At 38.2% G+C, this 21,621-nt stretch overlaps 1 protein-coding gene across 1 annotated transcript in view; it reads left to right on the top strand.

Annotated features, from left to right (window-relative positions):
• ELP3 (elongator acetyltransferase complex subunit 3) overlaps positions 1–21,621 on the top strand; it is a 109,803-nt gene that overhangs the window by 4,470 nt on the left and 83,712 nt on the right. Inside the window, exons 4-7 of the mRNA XM_081944312.1 lie at positions 1,294–1,364; positions 2,403–2,466; positions 3,998–4,066; positions 5,571–5,725. Of these exons, the coding sequence (XP_081800438.1) occupies positions 1,294–1,364; positions 2,403–2,466; positions 3,998–4,066; positions 5,571–5,725 (359 nt within the window). The remainder of the gene's footprint in view (positions 1–1,293; positions 1,365–2,402; positions 2,467–3,997; positions 4,067–5,570; positions 5,726–21,621) is intronic.

Below are 21,621 nucleotides of genomic sequence, written 5' to 3'. Positions count from 1 at the left end.
TAATTCAATTTAAGCAGAGAGCATTTCCTTCAATTTTTTTCTACAATTAACAATGTACTATCATTTCTTTATTTCCTAATTAGTTACCTCATAATAACAATCTTACTACTATTCTCTTTAGTCTATTAATGTTCAATGGTGAAAAGAATAAGGTTCTACATTTAGGCAGGAAAAGCGAAATGCACAGGTACAGTATACGTGGTACCTTCCTCAATAGTGGTAACTGTGAGAGAGATCTTGGAGTCCTAGTGGGCAACCATTTAAATATGAGCCAGCAGTATGCAGCAGCTGCCAAAAAAGCCAACATAGTTCTAGGCTACATAAACAGAAGGATAGAATCAAGATCACGTGAAGTGTTAATACCACTTTATAATGCCTTGGTAAGGCCACACTTGGAATACTGCATTCAGTTTTGGTCACCATGATGTAGAAAAGATGTGGAGACTCTAGAAAGAGTGCAGAGAAGAGCAACAAACATGATTAGGGGACTGGAGACTTAAACATATGAAGAACGGTTGCAGGAACTGGATATGTCTAGTTTAATAGAAAGAAGGATTGGTGGAGACATGCTAGCAGTGTTCCAATATCTCAGGGGTTGCCACAAAGAAGAGGGAGTCAAACTATTCTCCAAGGCACTTGAAGGTAGAACAAGAAGCAATGGGTGGAAACTAATCAAAGAGGGAAGCAACTTAGAACTGAGAAGACATTTCCTGACAGTTAGAACAATTAATCAATGGAACAGCTTGCCTCCAGAAGTTGTGAATGTCCCAACACTGGAAGTCTTTAAGAAGATGTTGGATAGCCATTTGTCTGGAATGGTATAGGGTTTTCTGCCTAGCAGGGGGTTGAACTAGAAGACCTCCAAGGTCCCTTCCAACTCTGCTATTGTATTGTATTGTAACTCTTTTTCCCTTTCTTTCCTCTTTTAACCATTTTCTCTTGGACTCTCAAAAATTCCAGTTTTAATTTTTCCCCTTCTTCTTCCCCTTTTCCCTAACTTCTTTTTCTTTTTCCTATTTTTGTGATTGTTGTATCTTTTCTTCAGAGTATTTACTTTTATTATTCTAGTAACTTTCCCCAGGGTTTTCCCTGTTCTCCTCCTTTCCTTGCTCTTTTGTGGTTTCTTTTCTCTGCTTTTTCTTTGTGGCAGGAAAAGTTAACAAAGTAATCAGGTTCAGGAAGTTCTGAACAGAACAGTTGTTTTAACCCTTCCTTCCTTGTGGATTGATGTATTTGCTGTATACAAAAAGACCAGATATTAAATACCTTCTCTGCAATACTCCTTTCTTTCAGATTGCTGTTGTGGCAGTAATGTGCAAACCACACAGATGTCCACATATTAATTTCACAGGAAATATATGTGTGTGAGTATGCCTAATAACATGTCAGAATATCTTAAATACCTAGCCAAAACACATGGCATGCATTAAAATATTCAGCTTCATCTAAAAATACATTCCTAATAATTGTAAACATATTTTTACAATAATAGAGAGGCTATTCTCTTTCTTTAGACTCATCTAAAATGAGGCTTGCATACATATGTTATTTTTCTATGATTATGGTACCTGTTCTTTACGATATACCGGTAGGCGCAAGACATTTTCACGTGAATGGCTGAACATGGCATTTGATAGTGTAATAAGACTATTCTAAAAAGAAGATGTAGCCTAAATGTAACATTATTTTCATGTCAATTTATAAACTTGAAGGGACTCCAGCCATCTTTTAAGAAATAAAAATACTGAGTATCTGCAATTTAGTGCTTTTGTTTTGGTAAATGTGCTCAGGTGATGGGTTTTTGCAGGAAGTTTTTTTTTTTTAAGTAATATGGGCCTAGGACTTCAACCATGATTTGTGGAGTAGGGAACAATTTACACATAGATTTTGCTTGCACGTTATATTAAACAATGGCTTTTCTAATAACTAACTAACTAACTATGGTTATAACTATAATGGTTGTTGCAAATAACACACTGAACCAGTGCCAAAAAAACTACACTATGCTGTAGCATAACACAGCCATGGATTTTTCTAACAACACTCATTATCAACTTTGCCTTTCAGAAAACAACCTTGGGACTGGTTTTCCTAGTACCTCTGAGGTCCCAAACCACTCTTTGAACTGGAAGGTCTCTGGTTCATGTTCTTTCTTCTGTCTTGGAATTGATCAGTACCCTAAATTGAATTCCTTTTCTGGCACTACATCTTAGGGGCTGGATCTATTTAGGCCAATAGCCTGTTTCCTACAGGGGTCACTTTGAAATTCATTGGAACAGTTCTTTTGCCTTCAAGCATCTACTACTCATTTAAATATACACAGTTTATGGGTTGTCAACCCATGCTTTTAATTATATACTTAACCTCTAGCTATGATTTCATATTTTTCCTTGAAAATGCAGATACTGTCCTGGAGGGCCTGATTCGGACTTTGAATATTCAACACAATCTTACACTGGATATGAGGTACTTGCTCTCATGAACATGTTGATCCTATTTCGGGGGAGTGAGGGAATGTACTATAAACCAAAATATCAGAAATTTTAGGGAAGGACCAGTTTATTTTACATTCATAGAATAGTGATGGCTTTGGATTTTTCTTTCTTTCAATATTTCACAACTGGACCTCTATCTGGTAATTATTAGTCTCAAGTGTGAGATTGTCATTCTTGAGACCATCTCAATATTTTAGAAATTAAGTTAGAAATGAAGAGATGGTTGGGGGTACAGGTAAGCATACTTTTTACATTGTTGCACTGACACTGTTAGTCATATAACAGCTTCCCCAACCTAATGCTCTCCTGCAGTATGTTGGATTTCAGCTCCCCTAATTCTCATCCAGAATGGACAATGCATATGGAGGACCTAGTTAAAGATACAAGTTAAATATATTACATTTGTGAAGTAATATATTAAGACTTTTCCAAACTGTGTCTCCAAAAGTGTTCCATTGCATCTCCCCTTGTTTTCAAATAACAGAGTGGCCTTTGTTTTTAAAAAGACACTTAGCTTTTTATTAAATTGATAGCTGATTCAATCTGGCCATTTGCTAAAGTCTGATATATGAACCAGAAGCAACTTTTAAGAAATTACGTTATATTGAGTTAGATACCTTTTCCCCTAACTCCTTAATCTATTCATCTAGCATATCCCCCCCCCCCCCCCCCGGTACTTTGGATTGCTTTGAAATTGGATTGGAGATTGTATAAAATTATTTTATAATCACTCCATTAGTTGGAGATTTATTTATGAAATCCCATTTGGACAGCATCTGTGAAATTGATTTGCATATATCATATTAAAATTAATTCAGCTCTTAGAGTTGTTAAGCTCAAATCAGATACATACAACACATATGATTCTCCAGAGCCAAGGATGAGGTTTCTAGAGCTTTTCTGGACATTGCTACTTAAGTGTCAAATTCAATATGCTAGAATTAATTATTAAACAGAAGACTGGCCATCTTGCTTGCAGCATGTCATTTACATTTACATTACATAAATTTTAGTTTATATACTGAACCCGGTTAACTTTTTTTAATATGCTGAGCACCATTTTTGAGCAAGACTGAGTAATCCTCAGTCCAGTAAAAGCTATATACTCCTGATCTAGCAAAAATAAAATTTGACAGTACAGTACAGTTAGGAATTTGGATTTGATGCATTATTTGCCATTAAGTCAGTATCGACTCTTAACAAACACATAAATTTTCTCAATCTGTCCATAACCTAAGAGTTCAAGTCTTCACAGAGTACCATTCGCCACTGTGACTGAGTCCATCCAACTTGCTAATGGTGGTTCTCTTCTTTTTCCTTCCACTTGTCCCAGCATTAGAATTTTCTACATACAGCTAAGTCCTTACATAATTGATTTGAAGTACTATAAGATAATTTAAGCTTGATCATTTGTCCCTGAAGTGAGAGGAGTTTGAATTATAGACGCTTTACAACAACCTTGCTAGTTGTTTCCTAAGGAATATTGTTTTGATTTCTTTTAGCCAACATCTATGAGAGCCATACGTGCCAGATATGATCCTTATCTCCAGACCAGACACCGAGTTGAACAAGTAAGGATTTGTTATGGTGGAAGAATGCGATGATGATAGGATAAAAATGAAGCAATTTAGTTCTTTGTAGCTAAATGAGAAGCTTAGTCTACAACTATGCCCATGATCTTATTGCATTCATGGAGATTAACCAATTGTCAAAAGATTCTTTCACATAGGGAAAGAATCAGTAAAAATGAAAACTGAACCAAAAGGAAACTATGTGGAATGTCAAATGGTTACAGTAAGGCAAAGCTGGATCTGAAGTTTTGCGCCCAAAACATCTAGGAAACTGTTCCCTTCTCCGCACCTTTCCCCTAATTATCTTTAACTATCCAATTACATTCAAACAAATTGTTTTGCAACAGTCCCTGGCTTGGCAGGTTGAATGGCATCACATTCCATTGCATGAACTTGGAACTGCCAGCAGGTCTCACATGGCACAAACAGTAGATTCGATTCCCCTTTATCCCAGCCACCCTTCTACCTCCCCTCAGGCTCCCTACCTCAATTTCCTGTGGCAGACTGGCATTTGGCAAAGCGTGGCTGTAGCTGGATGGCAGTCCTGATAATTACTCTTAGCTACTGCAGCAAATCATTTGTCTAAAGATCAGAGCTAGATTAAAAACTTTCACTAAACTCTGAACCTTTTTCATTGAGAAGATTACAATTGCTTCAAGAGGGAAATAGATCCCACTAATATGACCTATACTGCTTGGACTTCATAAGTCAACATCTATAAATTTAATAAAATAAAATAAATAAATCAACTTCTTGAACGGTGACCTGCAGAGCTCTTACGCTAGATGTTAAGCATTCTCCCCCATGTTATTTCATTCAAAAAGTTGTCTTACACTGAGTTACACCATTTATTTATTTTAGCCAAAGGTTATTTATATCACCTGCCAACAACTCTCTTACAGGTTGAGAAAGTAGTCTTCCTCTACAACAGGGGTGTCAAACTCATGGTGCCCAGGCCAGATGCGCCATGCACTGGCCACGCCCACGCCAGGTTTAGCCAAGGGGAAAAAAGTAATGATATGTCATGTGACGATGCCATGACGATGCGAGTTTGACACCCCTGCTCTACAAGTTTCCAAATACTATTCAAAATAAATTAATGAATACATATAATTTTTTATTAAAATGTTGGTGTGAGGAAAGCAAGAGTACTCTAAATATTCCACCCTACCCTTCCATCCTCCTGGAATATCCTACACCTAGAACATGAATGGCCAGAGATTAAGGAGAGGCATAACATGGGCATTAATAGGACTCCAAGGAAGAGAATTCCAAACTTGATGGGCTATTAAGAGAGAAGGCTTATGAGTGAGATGGATAGCTCAATATAAGTTTGTTGCTTGAAGTTGAAGGACACTCTAAAATAAATCTGCTATACTATAATGCTTGTTTTATACAAAGCTGTGGAGTAACCTCACTTAAAATATTTTACAGTGTTTTGATAATCAGACTTAAAAATATGTAGTTTTTGGCATGGTTCAAAAGACTGATCTTGTTTTTACAGCTGAAACAGCTGGGCCACAGCATCGACAAAGTGGAATTCATTGTGATGGGTGGAACATTCATGGCTCTTCCAGAAGAATACAGAGATTACTTTATCCGTAATTTGCATGATGCCTTATCAGGTCATACGTCGAACAATGTAGCAGAAGCAGTCAAGTAAGTATCTTGTGCAGCAGATACTTTGGTGCATCAATTAATTTTCTATGTTAATTTGTTTATTGTACCTGATAGTTGCATCATATGGGTGTTCACAGTAAAAATTACCCTGGTGTCTTTAAATATTTCTGGTGAGGTTTTGAAAAATATTTTGAAAAAAATATTGTAAAAATCATTAAGACCAACAGTGATAACTATGGAAGCTGCTGTACTGTTAGCTAAAAAAAAGGATCAAGACTAATTCAGTTTCCTTGTCTGTACCTTATTCAAGAGGGAGAATGAGAATCAAGGCAAATGTTTGAGGAAATGAGATGTTTTATGTATTATCAGCAGATAAAAATTGCCAAATATTTAGGTAAGGATAGCATCTACCCAAGAAATCTTAGGTATGTGTCCTTTATGATAGTATAGCAAAAATGTGTATCTTGCATTGGCCTCAATAGTTAAAAAGTAACCAATATTTATTTGTATTTGTATATGTATTGTATATATATATGTATATTGTATGTGTTTTATTGTACGCCGCCCCGAGTCCTTTTGGAGAGGGTGTGGCTAACAAATTAAATTTCATTTCAATTAAATTTCATTTCAATATATTGGGCATTTTAAAATAAGATCAAAGGGAAAATGAATTAATTAAGGGCCATCTTGAGTGATTTTTATTTTGGGTAAATTGGTAGGCAGCAGCATTAACTTTAGTAATTATTATAACATCTGTTGAAGATGGACCGATATATGTTTTATACAGGTAAAGCAAACTAGCTGTCTAGAATTGTTTTGATTATGTCCTTCACCAAGCACTTCTAAATTAATATATCTGTGGGTAACGTCATGGAATAATAATAAGCAGCAAAGTATGGACTAAATATATAAAATTTATTAATTTCTATAGCTGAGGCACATTTTTTTAAAAAGGACAGTCAGGTTTTTAAGCAGTTGATAAGTGATTTGGAGTTGATGGTGAGTCTAGCTGGTTAATGTTACCTAATTAAAATGCAAAACATTAAGAAATTCTGAAAATTCCCTAGAAAGTCTAAGCATTCCAATCTTTCATATAATTTGGAGGGGACATACATAACACATCCCTCCTTTTATCCTTCAGCAAATAAGAGATTCATGGATATTAGTGAGATTCACAAGATAAGAGGAATTTAGCTCTCTGCCTTTGAAATAAAAATAAATATTTCTGTATCTTAAAACCCATGAACTTTTGTGAAACACAACTGTAAAACCATGTGAAGTACATACAATGTTCATTCTAGAATCTTAAACATTTCTTTCCTCTGGAGGGCAGCAGATACTTAAAATAGTTTATTAGAAAAAAAAATCCACTTGATTTTCCAGAGTTGCTCTTCAGGTGTGACTTGACAATCACAAGTTAAATGGAAAAAGTATTATATGGGAAGGAATCCATAACTTTAGCTGTTTCTGAGACTATTGAGCTGGCATGCAGCCAACAGGGGTCTGATATTCATTAATCTTTCTTGAAGACACTTGCTTGAAAAACTCAAATTGAAAATTTACTTGTACATGTATTCAGACAGCTATATAAAGAAGAGCTATAGATATGTGGTGCACCTATGTTTCCACGATCAACTCTCTCATGTTCAAGTATAAGTCTGAAGGTCAACAAAGTCACTGTTTATTAACATAGACTAGGTTTCTTATAGTGCCTCTGGATTTCTTGGATCACATCTTCCATAATAATCTCTACACAATCTAGGTTGGCATAACAATACGTGAAAACAATACCTTAATCAAGGAACTACTAACTCAGGTAAACAAGTTAACACAACAGCAGCCCAATCAAGGAACCACCAAGGCCACTCCCACCAATACTGACAGGGCAAACCACTAGTATATAAAATGAGAACAAACCCCACTCCCTTTTAACACTGATGATGTTACCTAGTTTGGTAACAAAATGTCTGTAAGAAAACAACCAAGCTCAGAGAGCACCAAGGACCTCATAATTCAAACCTGAGCGACAGATATTCTCTTTTATTGATAATAGTAAGCTAGTTAGAATAGTCTGTTTCCTACATAGTGTTCCAGCATTTCAATAATCAAATGACTGTTCTATGTTATTTTACATTATTTTGTGGTTGCTTTTCTTTTATTTTAAAATCCATACTCTTTTGTAGAGGTGTGTGCATAGGTATACACAAGAAAACCATTAGTCAGAAACATAGCTGTCAGTTTACTGCTGAAACTCCAGTGGAGGAAAGGCAGACAGCAGGTAATGATGAAAATAGATGAATGATTTAATCATGATTGACATGTCCTCTTTTAAGGTAAGATATTAAGACGTATTGGCAAGCTATAATCTAGGGGTGTGTGTGTGTTGTTCTGGTTTATTAAAGAATGTGAATGTACCTAATTACATATTATTCAACATACCATGGTTAAACAAAGTTAGTCCAAAGTGCTGAAGCAATCATTATTAATTAAATTGGATAAGTTCTGTATAGCTTGATCCCTTCAATAAGCAGGGATATGGTAGTACATTTTCAGACTAAGGTTTTCTCATTTCATTGAAGCATAAGATTTGTGAGCTATAGCTCGCTTCATCAGATGCAATGGAGTGGTTAGATTGATGTCAGATTTAAATTGGAATGAGTCAGAGGGGTATTGCTGATCAATTGGGTGAAAAATTGCTTGTGTATTATCACCCTTTCATTATATTGCATCCATTAAAGAGAGCCATAGCTTACAAAATCTTATACCTCTTAATGAAATCCATTAATCCGAAAGATTCTACTAGACTTCTTTTGATATTGGGCTACCATAGACTAACACAGCTCTCTTCCTGTAATATCTGATCCCGTCATTTATCAAAATATCCTAGCAGTACAAAGAGATTGTCAGGTTGGTAATTGCCAAAGGAAGTCCCACAGCTTTTTTCAACGTAGCTCCATAGATGTACTGTTTTACTTTAAATATCATGTAGACAGTACAGATCACCAGTGTAGTATAGAAGTGAAGGCATTGGAGATAGTTCAAGTACCCACCCAGTTGTAGAGTTAAGTGGTGACTTCGTGCTAGTCATATTCTCTCAGGCCAACACATCACACTGAATTGTTGCAAAGATTAAATTTGGAGAGACTTTCCCATATATACGGTGTTGTGTTTACATGTTCAAAGAGCTATTCTATAGGACAGAGTTGAGGAAACATTTTGTTTAAATGTCTTTAATCATTAATTTACTTTATAAGGCTAGCTGATTGAAAGTAATTTAAAATGCTTTCAGAATATGTATGTATGTATGTGTATGTATGTATGTATGTATGTATGTATGTATGTATGTGTGTTACAACCCCTGGTATGCCTAAATATGGGAGGAAGGTCACTACTCCCTCTTTCTGTCCTTCGGCTCATCACAGAAGACCATGCAGGCAGAAAACCATATTTTTATTTTTAATGTTGCCTTTATATATATATATGACTGTGTGTGTGTGTGTGTATGTTCTAGCATAACTCTGGAACGCCTCAAACAATTTCAAACAAACTTGGTACCCACTCTCTGGAGACAAATACTGTGGGGGAAAGACACTGCTAACACTCCTTGGGGTGTGTGTTCTGTTAAGATACAGCCTGTTGTGCCTTTAAATGGCTTCTACTGTACTGCCATAAAATGGCTTCTACTGTACAGTGCAGTGGAGTTGCCATGGTAATGGCTTCACCTATGTTCACCCTTTTTTTAAAGCTATTTTTCGCCCTCCCCAGGCTCCAGAGGCTTTATAGGAGCCTGGGGAGGGCGAAAAGAGCCTCTCCTCCCCAGAGGCCCTCCGGAGGCTTCATGAGCTTCCCTGAAGCCTCCAGAGCGCAAAAAACTGGCCTTACGGGGAAACCGGAAGTTCGGGAACGGACTTCCTGTTTGCTCAGAGGGTCGTTTTGACTGCTTCAGAGGCTTCAGGGAAGCCTCCTGAAGGTCTCTGAAGCCTCTGGAGGGCTTCCTGGGGGTGGGGAAGGCTGTTTTCGCCCTCCCCAGGCTCCTATAAAGCCTCTGGAGCCTGGGGAGGGCGAAAAAAGCATGCAAAAATGGGGTGGTCGCGCCTGTAGTGCACACATGCGCACTGGGTGGTCGCGCATTGCATTATGGGTGCGGCACGCCTGCACATGACCACCCCCCCCTGTGCTCCCCCCCACATGGCACGTGAGCCAAAAAAGGTTCGCCATCGCTGGGTTAGTGCTTTAAAAAATTCCACTTGGGAACAATACAATAATAGGGAAGATGCATATATTTCCTGGAGAAACTTCGAGGCTAGTTTAGATGCCGGGTAGTGAGTTTTTTTCCAGAGCAGGCAGTGTCTGTTTGGTTCAATTATGGCACATGTGTCCAAGACAATATGCTACAATATTTTGGGTAACATGCCAAGATTCACCAACATCCAACTAAGTTTTTTTTTTTAAAGCATGCCCTCTTTTCGTGTGACTTTTGGAAGCTGCAACAGAATAGGATATGCTCTCACATGGGCACTGGAGCCTCAAAAATTTTACAAGAATTGGACCTGTGAGAATGGGGCATGCTTTTACAAGTTTTTCAGAGGCTATGGAGAGCATGTGAGAATGGGATGTGTTCTAGGGCAGCCACTGAACCCTCCCAAACTTTCAGTAGAACAGTGTGTGTTTTGGGGTGGTTTTTGGAGGCTGAAGAGGCCATAAAAGAAAAACCGGTCTTTGAAGCCACTTCAAGAACAAAGGCCTTGTGCAACCTAGACCAGCTTTAGGTAGACCACAGGGACCTGCCAACAGAAAGAGAACACCACCTGAATGTAAGAGCCGAGGTGGCGCAGTGGGTAGAGGCTACTTCAGCTGACTGCTAGCTGCAGTTAGGCAGTTCAAATCTCACCGGCTCAAGGTGGACTCAGCCTTCCATCCTTCCGAGGTGGATAAAATGAGGACCCAGATTGTTGGGGGCAATAGGCTGACTCTGTAAACCGTTTAGAGAGGGCTGTATAAGCACCATGAAGCGGTATATAAGTCTAAGTGCTATTACTATGTGGCATGCAGTAGATCCATGGGGGCAATTGTGCGAATCCCAAAGGATTGTGCACGTTTTGAATGACATCAGTGATGCTAGAGCTAAAATTGACTTTTCTTTTGTGTGTGTGTCTGTGTGTGTGTGTGTGAGAGAGAGAGAGAGAAAGAGAGAGGGAGGGAGGAAGGGAGGGAGCTTGGTTCAGCAACACTGGTCTAGCTGATATGCCTGACTTTTTTTTCTCCTGAAGAATTCATGGAATATGTAGAGATAGTCCTTGGCTTATAATCATAACTGGGACCGGAACGTCCACTAAGTGATGCAATCATTAAGTAAGTCATCGGGTGAAACAAATCATGGGGTGTTAAGCAAATCCATCTTCCTCCATTGATTTTGCTTGTCAGAAGCCAGCTGGGAAGGTTGTAAATCATGATCACAGGGCTTGGGACACTGCAGCCATCATAAAAACCTGGTTGCCAAGCACCTGAATTGCAATTATGCAACCCAAGGGACACTGCGACAGTCATAGATCATTTATTTTAGCACTGTCATAACTTCAAACGTTTGTTAAATGAATGGTTATAACTCGACGACTACCTGTAAAGCAATGAAGTGCACTAAGGTATTTTTTTGTAACATATTATATAAGGGCAGCAAACCTCTATTTCGTTATTATCTTAACTGAACTAATTGATAAAACATAAATGTCATCCTGATTGCTAGAAATACTTTTCTAAAACACTTGAGCATAAAACTTGTGTTACTCGTGTCATCACGTTGTCACGTGACGTATTAAGACTTTCTCCCCCTTCGCTAAAATGGGGGTGGGGGTAGCCAAGGTGTGATGCATCCAGCCTGTGGGCTGCAAGTTTGACACCCCTGGTATAAAAGTTTGCAGCTGGAATTAACAAAAGTAGCCTTAAGCAAGGAAATTGCTTAATCAGTATATAATTTTGCGTGTCTGTTAAAAATGATATACCAGACAATGTAAACACTTCTCTCTTTCTCTAACACAGTTTTCATGACGATAATTTTTTTAAACTTTCACAAAAAGCTTAAATAATTTAAACAAATATTCTTCAATAATATTTTGGCAGGTTGGCTCTCAGCTGGCACTGCAAGGGTACCATAGGATTTTTAGAATGACATCAAAAGAGAAGAGCAGTCTTGCCCACCTCTGCACCTTCACCTGCATTTAGTATTTCTTTCACCTTCCCTTTAGTGCAGTGGGACTCAACCTTCCTAATGCCGCGACCCTTTAATACAGTTCCTCATGTTGTGGTGACCCCCAACCATAAAATTATTGTATGTTTTCCGTATTTTTTTTAAAAAATATGTGTTTTCCGATGGTCTTAGGTGACCCCTGTGAAAGGGTCGTTCGACCCCCAAAGGGGTCTCGACCCACAGGTTGAGAACCACTGCTTTAGTGCAACAAGGGATGATGGGGGTTGTGAATCAATGCAGCTGGAGAGAAGCTCTGAGGAGAAGACAATTCTAAAGAGCATTAAAGCAACCTCTGTCCTTTGGAAGTCCCATACGCACCTGGCATCCGAGCCTTTAAATGTACATTGTCTCCAATGAATGGCCAATCAATTGTCTACTACACTGAATGCAGCTGGAAATTCTTCTGATAATCCAGCTCCTTATGGAATCAAGTTCTATGCCCACAATAAATATCTTTTTAGTCCATGGGGTTCCTACATGGCCACATATTGCTGGCCTTTTGTAGAAAAATTCCAGCAGATGCAAGCATTTTTTCCCAGAAGGCATTGCATGAAGGAGCCTCAGTGTTCGGGGGGAAACAGAACCAGCCACTGACCCAATCACAAGGGCTTTTCTCTTTCTAAAGAATGCCTGGCAAGGCTGATGAATTTTATCTCTTGAGAACATGAGGCCACTAAAGGGATTTCAATAGGATTCCCAGATCCCTATCAAACAAGGCAACAGTTGGGGGTTTAATGATTACATGGATAAGGCAGAGGGCGTCACATCTGTGGGAGGACAGCTGTCTGCATGGCAATCATCACTCTGCTGCGACTTGACTTTGTTCTTTAGAGAAAGGGTTTCACTTCTAGGTGTTGAAACCCAGAATTCTGGGGAGAAAGTAGGTAGGAGGGGAAGAGAAAGTGATTGGAACAGGAGCACATAGATGACCTTAACTTTTTAGATGAAAATTAACTGGGTTTTCTTTATCTTACTTTTTCTTCTGACTCATTTAGGGGATGGAGGAAAATGTTCGCCAAAACCAATCCAGTTCTGACTCACGATTTTAAAACCTTGAGTGAAGTCCAAGAAAGTTTAACTTGGCCATCACGTTGTTAGTAACTTTTGGCAGAGAAAAGAGAGCAGATAAGACCTTTAATTATGTGTCTTTTGAACAGGCTTAAAGAATTTTAAACAAATTGGAGTAGAAGCAAGCTGGCAGAAGACAGATTGGGGGGGGGGGTTGCTTTTATCCTTATCCTGCCAATGGGAAGAGCGGCTGGGTTCTCGTTTTACCTGCCAGAGATTTAATTTTGCATTGTGCATCTTTATGCACAATAATGCAGTCAGTTATTTTTATTTGGAAAATAAAATTCACACTGTGACTTGTAGTTTGGCTGAATTTGAAGACTTGCATTGATTTATTCTAGAGGCAATCACAATGTCAGTGGATCTTTAAAATGGTTTCAGTCTGTTAGTTGCTCCCCGTTTCAGTATTTTATGGTTATTAAATGGAAATCAGATAATAAGGTATTATAACAAACTCTGGTATCTGCCAAGCAGTTTTTTAAACAATGAGGTATGCTGTGTTTTAGTATTTTATAAACTATTGGTAATAGACCATTTTATTTTCCCTGAATTAAAATTGGAGAAGTATTTCAGTATTGCAGACATATTTTATCTATATTGCTGTTCAGATCCCAAAATGGTGTGTTAGGATGATCTGCATTATATTATTACTGTGTGCAGAGGGATATATACATAACCTTAAAGAAGGGATAGAGGTAAAGCAAAATAAGAGATGAAATCCTGGGAAAGGAGAAAGTGTGAAAAAGAAACTGAAAATAACTTCACCTTGAGTCTTTTGGGTATAAGAGAGGGTAGGAGGAATCATCAACAGACATTCAGGTTTTTATTCCAACAATGAAGTAACCTTGCTGTAATTCTTATCTGCTTCCTGTTCTGGCCTACCTCATAATTCCAACTCTCCTTATGATCAGTCACTTTGGTTTTTGCAAATTCCTGCTATATTTGTGAAAATTAGGCAAATGAAGACTTTCTGTTCAAAGGAAGATTGAATTGTTGAGGTATCCAATAACATGGTGAGATGAAGTCTCAAGACACCTCTCAAATCTGTAGAGTGCCATCAATTCTGTGTTACTAAAGTATTTGCAGAAGCCCCCAAAAGTTATATCTTTTTCCAGATTCTGCCTACAACAGCTTTTTCCAGTTTATGGCCCTTCCCGAGAATAGCAGTTCCCATCATTTTTCACCAATGTGGCTAACAGCCCTCTCAGAATCACTAATTCTGAGGCAATAACTGCTTGAACTCATGTCTTCTTCTTATTTTTCAACATGGGGGTAAATTTAAAGAAGTTGGAAGAAGATGAGAAATCACTGCAGGTGTACGCTCAAATCCCCCCTTTTTGTGTGCATGAGCATATTCTTTAAAGAAGTAAGCTTATCACTGAAGAATTAATTCATTTTTTATTGCCAGGGGCAAGCAATGTTTCTGAGTCAGTGGATACGTTTAAAATTTCGAGAACATCTCTTTAACACTTCTAGAATGCTTGCCTGTTAAATCCAGCCACAATGTTGTAAATTCACCATTTGAAGACATTAAAGCATACACATTTTTTAAAAATGTAAACCAAATGTATCATAAAAACCAACCAAAGTTTGGCAATATGAATACCAATTGTAAAAATTTTAAACAATAGAAGGTGGCAAAGATGATAAAGTTCATTTAGCAGACCAGGAAACACTTTGCATCTTTAACATTCTGAAAGTCATCAACAAAGGGGCTACTCTGAACTCTGTGGTAAGTCTGTTCTGAAGCAATGGCATTGAAAAGCAGGGCCTCCTGGCTTCAGTCTTTTTCTTTTCTTGGAAGTGGGAAACCATGAAGAGTTTCTCCCAGGATGATGTACAAATTGAGTTAACCTGACCTAACCTCTTCACAAAGTTGCTACCTGACAGTTAAAAAAATTATCAGAAAGCAAAATAGTAAGTTTAACCATTTTTCTAACCTCCAGAATGCTTTAGATCAGCGATCCCCAACCTTTCTGGCTCTGTGGACCAGTGTTGGGGGTGGGGAGAAGGGATGATTTAACATGCGCACACCGCTTGCACAAATGAAGCTTCGTGTGCTTGCCTGCGGCTTGCGTGATCCAGTTCCCAACAGCCAGTTCCAGGCTGCAGCTCAGAGGTTTGAAGACCGCTGCTTCAGATCACTCAGATTCACTTTGGACATGGGAGAACAGATATGTACTGTACATCTCCAAACAAAGCTACTCATCATTTTATGAATGGTGGATCCCAGCCACATCCTTCTAAATAAATATGATACACTGTAATGGACTAATTTACCATATGATTTTCTAAAAACAATATTTAAAAGAATTTGATTTCCTCATGGGCATCTTATGTCTTTTGTTAATATGAACCATATTAGGTGACAAGGAAGGGTTGTTGAATTTCCTGAAAACATAAATTAGCTGAGAACTTTCTTGGTGGTGTATTTGTGCCCAGTATTATTTCCTCAACTTTGAAATTGGAGAAGAGTTCAATATCACATCTGGTTACTCCCACTAGAATTCAGTGGATGTTTCCAGAGATGGCTATATCCATCTCAGTTCTACAAGATTTCTATTATACCTCTGTTTTCATTTTAAAACAAAGGAACCCTAGAAAAACTAATAGTCCCATTGAGAAAATTCAGAAAACATATGAGTCCACAGGAACTGTGTGCCAATAAATATAAATAAATAATAAATTAAACTGGTCCTAAAATATTATTTATTTATATTTATTGGCACACAGTTTTGGCAGATTAGAGATGGATGGATTGGAGGGATGGATGTTTTCAAGAAGGTTTCATCACATAAAATAGTTAAAAGTCTGTGGGAGAGGAGTACAAATGTAACATGTTCAAATCATGTCTACGTTTCTTTACAGTTTAAGATAGGTTGAGGGAGAAGTTTCTCACAATACAATGGATTAGTCTTAGTTTGTTCCATGAATTCTCCCAAAATTCTGGAGAATAGATAAGTAAACAAAATCTTAATTCCCCTATTTGGGAAATACCAAACTCAGATACAAGCTCAGATCTGTTTCTCTCCCTGAGTAAAACAAATATCCCTCTTGTTAAATGAAACTCAGTAGAGAGATGAGCATTTATTTGGATGAATGCAAGATTAATGTTAAATAATACTTTAAATGTTTCCTGAGTGTGAATCTTACATTTTTTCATTGTCTTGTGAGATAATTTTCAATTTCCCCACCTGAATTAATGCATGAAATATCTTGGCAAAAAATGGGAATGAAAGAAAAAGCAGTGAAAGAAACAAAAGAAAAAGTATGATGACTATGGGAAGAGAAAGTACATATCCTGTATGAAGAAGTATTAGAAGATGAATTTTCCAATATAATGAGTAAAAGGATGCCAGGAAACAGGCAAAAAAAATCAATATGTATTATATACTACTCAATGGAGTAGCCATAAGGACTGGAGCTTTTCTTCTTTTTATGATTTTAATAGGATCTGTTATTTCCTGAAGAAATAAAGGTACAGCTAGAGAGGAAGTTTGATCATGTGTGATCTTTGGAAGAGCTACAATACATAAGAATTGATTTGTTTTTTCCTCAGTTACATTGGAGTCAGTTTTATGTAGTAACAGATAAAAGTTTTTAAAAGTTGATTGATGAAGTTGTAGCCATTGTATTCTTTTATCCTGACTATCTTTAAGTAAGAAAAACAATAACATTTTGTTATAACTGTTTCAGTCAAGAGGCCAGTGGTTTATTTTCTCTTTTCTTTCATTCCCAATGCTTACTTTATATACCATACTTTTCAGAGTATAAGGCACACTCCCCCCCCCCCAAAGAGGGTGGAAATGTCGATGCATTTTATACACCAAATACGGCCATTTTTGGCCTCCTGAAAACTTGCCCTGCGTGTCCCAGTTTTGCCAAAAATGAGCCCGTTTTTTGCAAAAAAAACAGGGTGCACAGAGGGCTTGGGAGGCATGGAGAGTGATCCTGGGGGCTGCGGAGGGAAAAAATGGGGGACTTGGGGGGTTTGGGAGACCAAAAACAGGCCTGCTTTTTGCAAAAATGGGATGTGTAGAGGGTTTGAGAGGACTGCAGAGTGCTCCTGGGGGCCAGGGAGGGCAAAAACTTATTTTTTTCTTGTTTTCCTCTTCAAAATCTTGGTGTGTCTTATACTCCAGTGTGACATACTCCAAAAAATATGGTACTTCAATCACAATATAGCAACAGAAAACAAGATTCTCCCAAAGTCATCTTTAATCAGATTTATTAAAACATCAGAGAAAAGACTTTTTGATAAGTGGATAGGGTGTGATGATTTCTTAATTATTACATGCCAGTACACTAGGGTGTGATGATTTTTTAATTATCTTGCTAACAAGATAGGACAACTATGCAGATGTTCCAGGCTAACAATTTTTTATTTCTGTGTCAGGCTCCAGGAAGCGCTTAACATTCATGTGTCCATTTCTTTATGAAAGCCACTGTGGGTTGCTCTTACGTTATAAGGAATGCTTAAAAACTATACATAATTTCTACTAAAGTTAGTGGCCATACACTTTATCATCTAGATCAGGGGTGTCAAACTCACATCATCACGGCGGGGTCATGTGATGTATCAGTACTTTTTCCCCCTTTGCTGAATCGGGCATGGGCATGACCAGCATGTGACACATCTGGCCTGTGGGCCAGGAGTTTGACAGCCCTGATCTAAACCAAAAACCTTTTGGGAGTGAAAGGAGGTGCTAAAAATAATTAACATTCCTCCTGATCCAGCTAACACCAGGCTGGCTGTTTCTTGCATCTCATATGCCACAGCGTATAGCAGGGCTGTCAAACTCCTGGCCCGCAGGCCAGATGCATCACACGCTGGCCACGCCCACGCCGGGTTTAGCAAAGGGGGGAGAACTCCCATCATGTGATGCCGCCGTGACGCCCTGAGTTTGACATACTGGCACACAACATGACCCACATTATGAGGTAATTTCCCATTTGGTTGTTAAGTGAGTCATGGGTCATTAAGGAAGGCATCACATGACCCACAACTTGGGAATGTACTGCTGGCTTCTGCATTGACTGAAGCCAGTTGTGAAGCATGCAAATAGCAATCATGTGACCATAGGAGGCTGCAATGGTTGTAAATTCCTGCGGGTTGAGATGTGTCCAAATGTCGATTGTGACCATGGGGAAGCCTTGATGATCATAAATGAGAGAATTGGTCATAAAGTTACCTTTCCAGCGCCATCATACCTTTGAACAATTGCTAAGCAGGGCAGTTGTTAAGTAAGATCGGCCTTTATAATGTAGTTAACCTAACGTCTAGTATAGGGGCGTTCTGGGAGTTGAAGTCCACAAGTCTTAAAGTTGCCAAGTTTGGACACCCCTGGTCTAGTATGAGCCTTATAAAAAAAAATTATTGTAGTATCTACAGTATTATAAATCAGAAAAAAAAGTGCAGCCTGAAGGCACACACTCCATGGATTCAGTGCTGCCTGATTACATGCTCCTGGTCTCTTCTAGAATATTCTGGAACTTGCCTCACAGGGTGACTGAACAGAGACCATTCAAGCAAGCTCTTGAAAACATTCATCTATAATGAAGCTAGAAGAGAGAATACAAATATTTTGCAGGTGTGAACCTCTGTATTTTCTTAGTGGTGAAAAGTCTTTGCTATGCATCATAGCTCATTTTGTATTTCTATATCTCCAATAATTGCCTAATTATTTCCTTGACCTTGTTCAGACCCCAAATCAACAGTAACCTAGGCAACGGACAGTACTTATCTTATGCATCCTCTAATACCATTTAAAACCAAATTCATTGGGACCAAGTTAATCTTCAGTCCTATAAATCAAAAGTTGATTGCCAGATCCTAGCCTCTTTCCTGAAGCTCTCTTTCTCTAATCTCAGCTCTGCATTGGACACATATCTAGGTCTCATAAGTATTTCAGAAACCGCATTCATCCTTTTTCATCGCAGACATATCAAACCAAAGTAGCTCTGATTAATGTAAGAAATGGAGTGAAACACTACACAGTTATGTATAATGGTGAAAAAAATAAATAAAGGAAGGGGGTGAGTTTGCGTTTTCTTTTTAAACAAATATTTGAAAGACAAGTATTCCATAAATTTCTGTGACTATTTCTTACATGTATGATTTGCACATCTGCATATACTAGAATCTATAAAAGCTAAAGCAAGTAGAATAACAGTGGGAGGAAATATACTCAGAAAATAATAGACCCACCTTAGCATAAAATCCTTTCCTTAACATAGAATTTTGCTGTTTAACAATTCCATTTCATACGTTTCATATCTGTCAAATAATCACAGTTGTCTCATGGAAACTGTGATTATTTGAGAGATATGAAATGTATGAAATACATATACAATATCTTTGTATCATTTTTTTAAAATCCAACTTGTGATTAACATTTTATTTTGTAAAGCTTGCATGCAACCGTGTAAAGTCTGAGTTTGAAATTTCCTTCCTACGTTCCAAATAAGCTTTTGTGGCTTCTCTTTCTGATTCTCTTCTATCCAAAAATAAAAATTTCAAGCCATTTAAGGTTTGGCTTACTTAGACCATAATAGAACAAGTTCTGCTTCATCCAACTTTGCCTGAAGGGCTAACTAATTCATGATCTATCCCTTTAAATTGCATGTTAATGTCCTCTGACATTAGTTATAGGGAGTGAATTTTATTTATTTGAAAAGTATTTCTAAACTGCTTATTAAAATAACCCTAAAGGTAAAAATATTAAGATATAATAAAACATTGTAATGAATCTGAACTCACAAAAGCATTCCTATAATTTAAAAAAGCAATAAAATGTGCCCTGGAAGGGAAGAGATTATTTGTAAGTAAGTAATTCAGTAGCAAGAATTGTTTTGCTAACAGATGGTAGCCGAAGAGCTGTTTGCTGAAAGCAGCCAAATGATAGCCCAGTCTCTACAATAAGATTTCTAATGTGCTATAGTTTATTCAAAAATCCTATTAACGTGTGTGTGTATTGGGGGGAGGGGGAATCCTTGAAGAATTGACTATGGTTTAGAGTTGGCTGTTCTTATGAAAGAATTCAGGCTATATTACAGAAAATATGAGAAAGATATCCGATGATATTCAATTATGCACCTCAATTCCAGGCCCACAAAGTGATGCTGTCAGGGCCCTAGTATCTGAAGACTGTGCAGGTCTGATGAGGAGGAATACACTCGGGTTCAATCCTGACAAGATTGAATGGCTGTAGATATTTTGGAGGCCTGGCTCTGGGATCTTCAGTTTTTGGTCTTGAATTGGATTGCAGTTCCTTATTCAAGACCGATGTGCAGTTTGGAGAATCCTTATGGATTCATTACACCTCATTACACCTACAGTATGGGTTCATTGCATCTAAAGAGCAGGTAGCAGCTATCATCAGGAGTGCCTTTGCACCAGTTACATTCTTTCCAGGAACCAAGAAGCATTTCAGTCATTCATCTTAATCAGCTCACAAACTGATTGCTGTAATGGGCTTTCTATTGGGCTGCCTTTGAAGACTCCCCGGAATCTACAGTTACTCCAGAATACAGTGGTATGGTGGTGGACCTTTCTTCTTATGGCCATGTGACATCATTGTTCTGCAAGCTGCTCTAATTACTGATTGGCTTCCAAATGCAATTTAAGATACTGGTTTCACCTATAAAGTCCTTTGTGGCATAAGATCTCCCAGACTTGTTGGGAGTCAGATGCCCTAAAAATTATACTCTGTTTTCCCGAAAACAAGACCTCCCCGTATAATAAGCCCAATCAGGCTTTTGAGAGCATGTGCTAAAATAAGCCCGCCCTGAAAATAAGCCTGCCCTGAAAATATTGCAACACAGCAGCAGCCATAAGTGACTATGCTCGCTGCCTCTTGCACCTCAAAAATAACAAGACCTCTCCGAAAATAAGGCCAAGCGCTTATTTTGGGGGTCAAAAGAAAATAAGACCCTGTCTTATTTTCAGGGAAACACGGTATATATGTGTGGGCCGTAGTACAATGCTTGAATTATCTCCTACAAGCCTCAAGAATACATTGCTGAACTCACAAGGATGGCATTGATTGAAGTACAGAAAGATTAAAAGTCAAATGAACAATTATAGAGGAAAATGTTGTGGGAGTAGACATAACGATCTGAACACCCATTTTCCATCCCTTGGACCAGGCAAATGGCATTTGGTGGTAAAACCATCTGTCAGTACTGCAAGTTTCCATCTCTCTTTCTCTCCCTCTCTCTCCCCCCATATATCTAAACATAAAAACTTGGCATGTTAACAGTTTACATGTAACACCATCTTCAGTGCTGGATGGGGTTATTTGGCTCCAGAAAGACCTAATATGCTATTTGTGGGTCCTCCTGGCCTCACAACTCCTAGAAGACAGGTGGCAGTCATGACTTGGAGGGCCTTTGCACTGTTTCATTTGTGCACCAGTTACACAGGTTCTTGGACGTGGTGGCTCTGCTGACAGTTATTCCTTCTCTAACCACCTTCTGACTGGAGTATTGTAATGTGCTGTATGTGGGGCTGCCATGGAAGAATATCTGGAAGTTTCTACTTGTGCAAAATGCAGTGGCACAGGCATGTGTGCTTCTGAAACAACACAAATTACTTCTCCATTCTGTCAGATGCATTGGTTGC

This window comes from Natrix helvetica (assembly GCF_964273705.1).
Source record: "Natrix helvetica genome assembly, chromosome: 2".
Classification (NCBI taxonomy): Eukaryota; Metazoa; Chordata; class Lepidosauria; order Squamata; family Natricidae; genus Natrix; species Natrix helvetica.
This window is presented reverse-complemented; position numbering and strand designations above follow the sequence as displayed.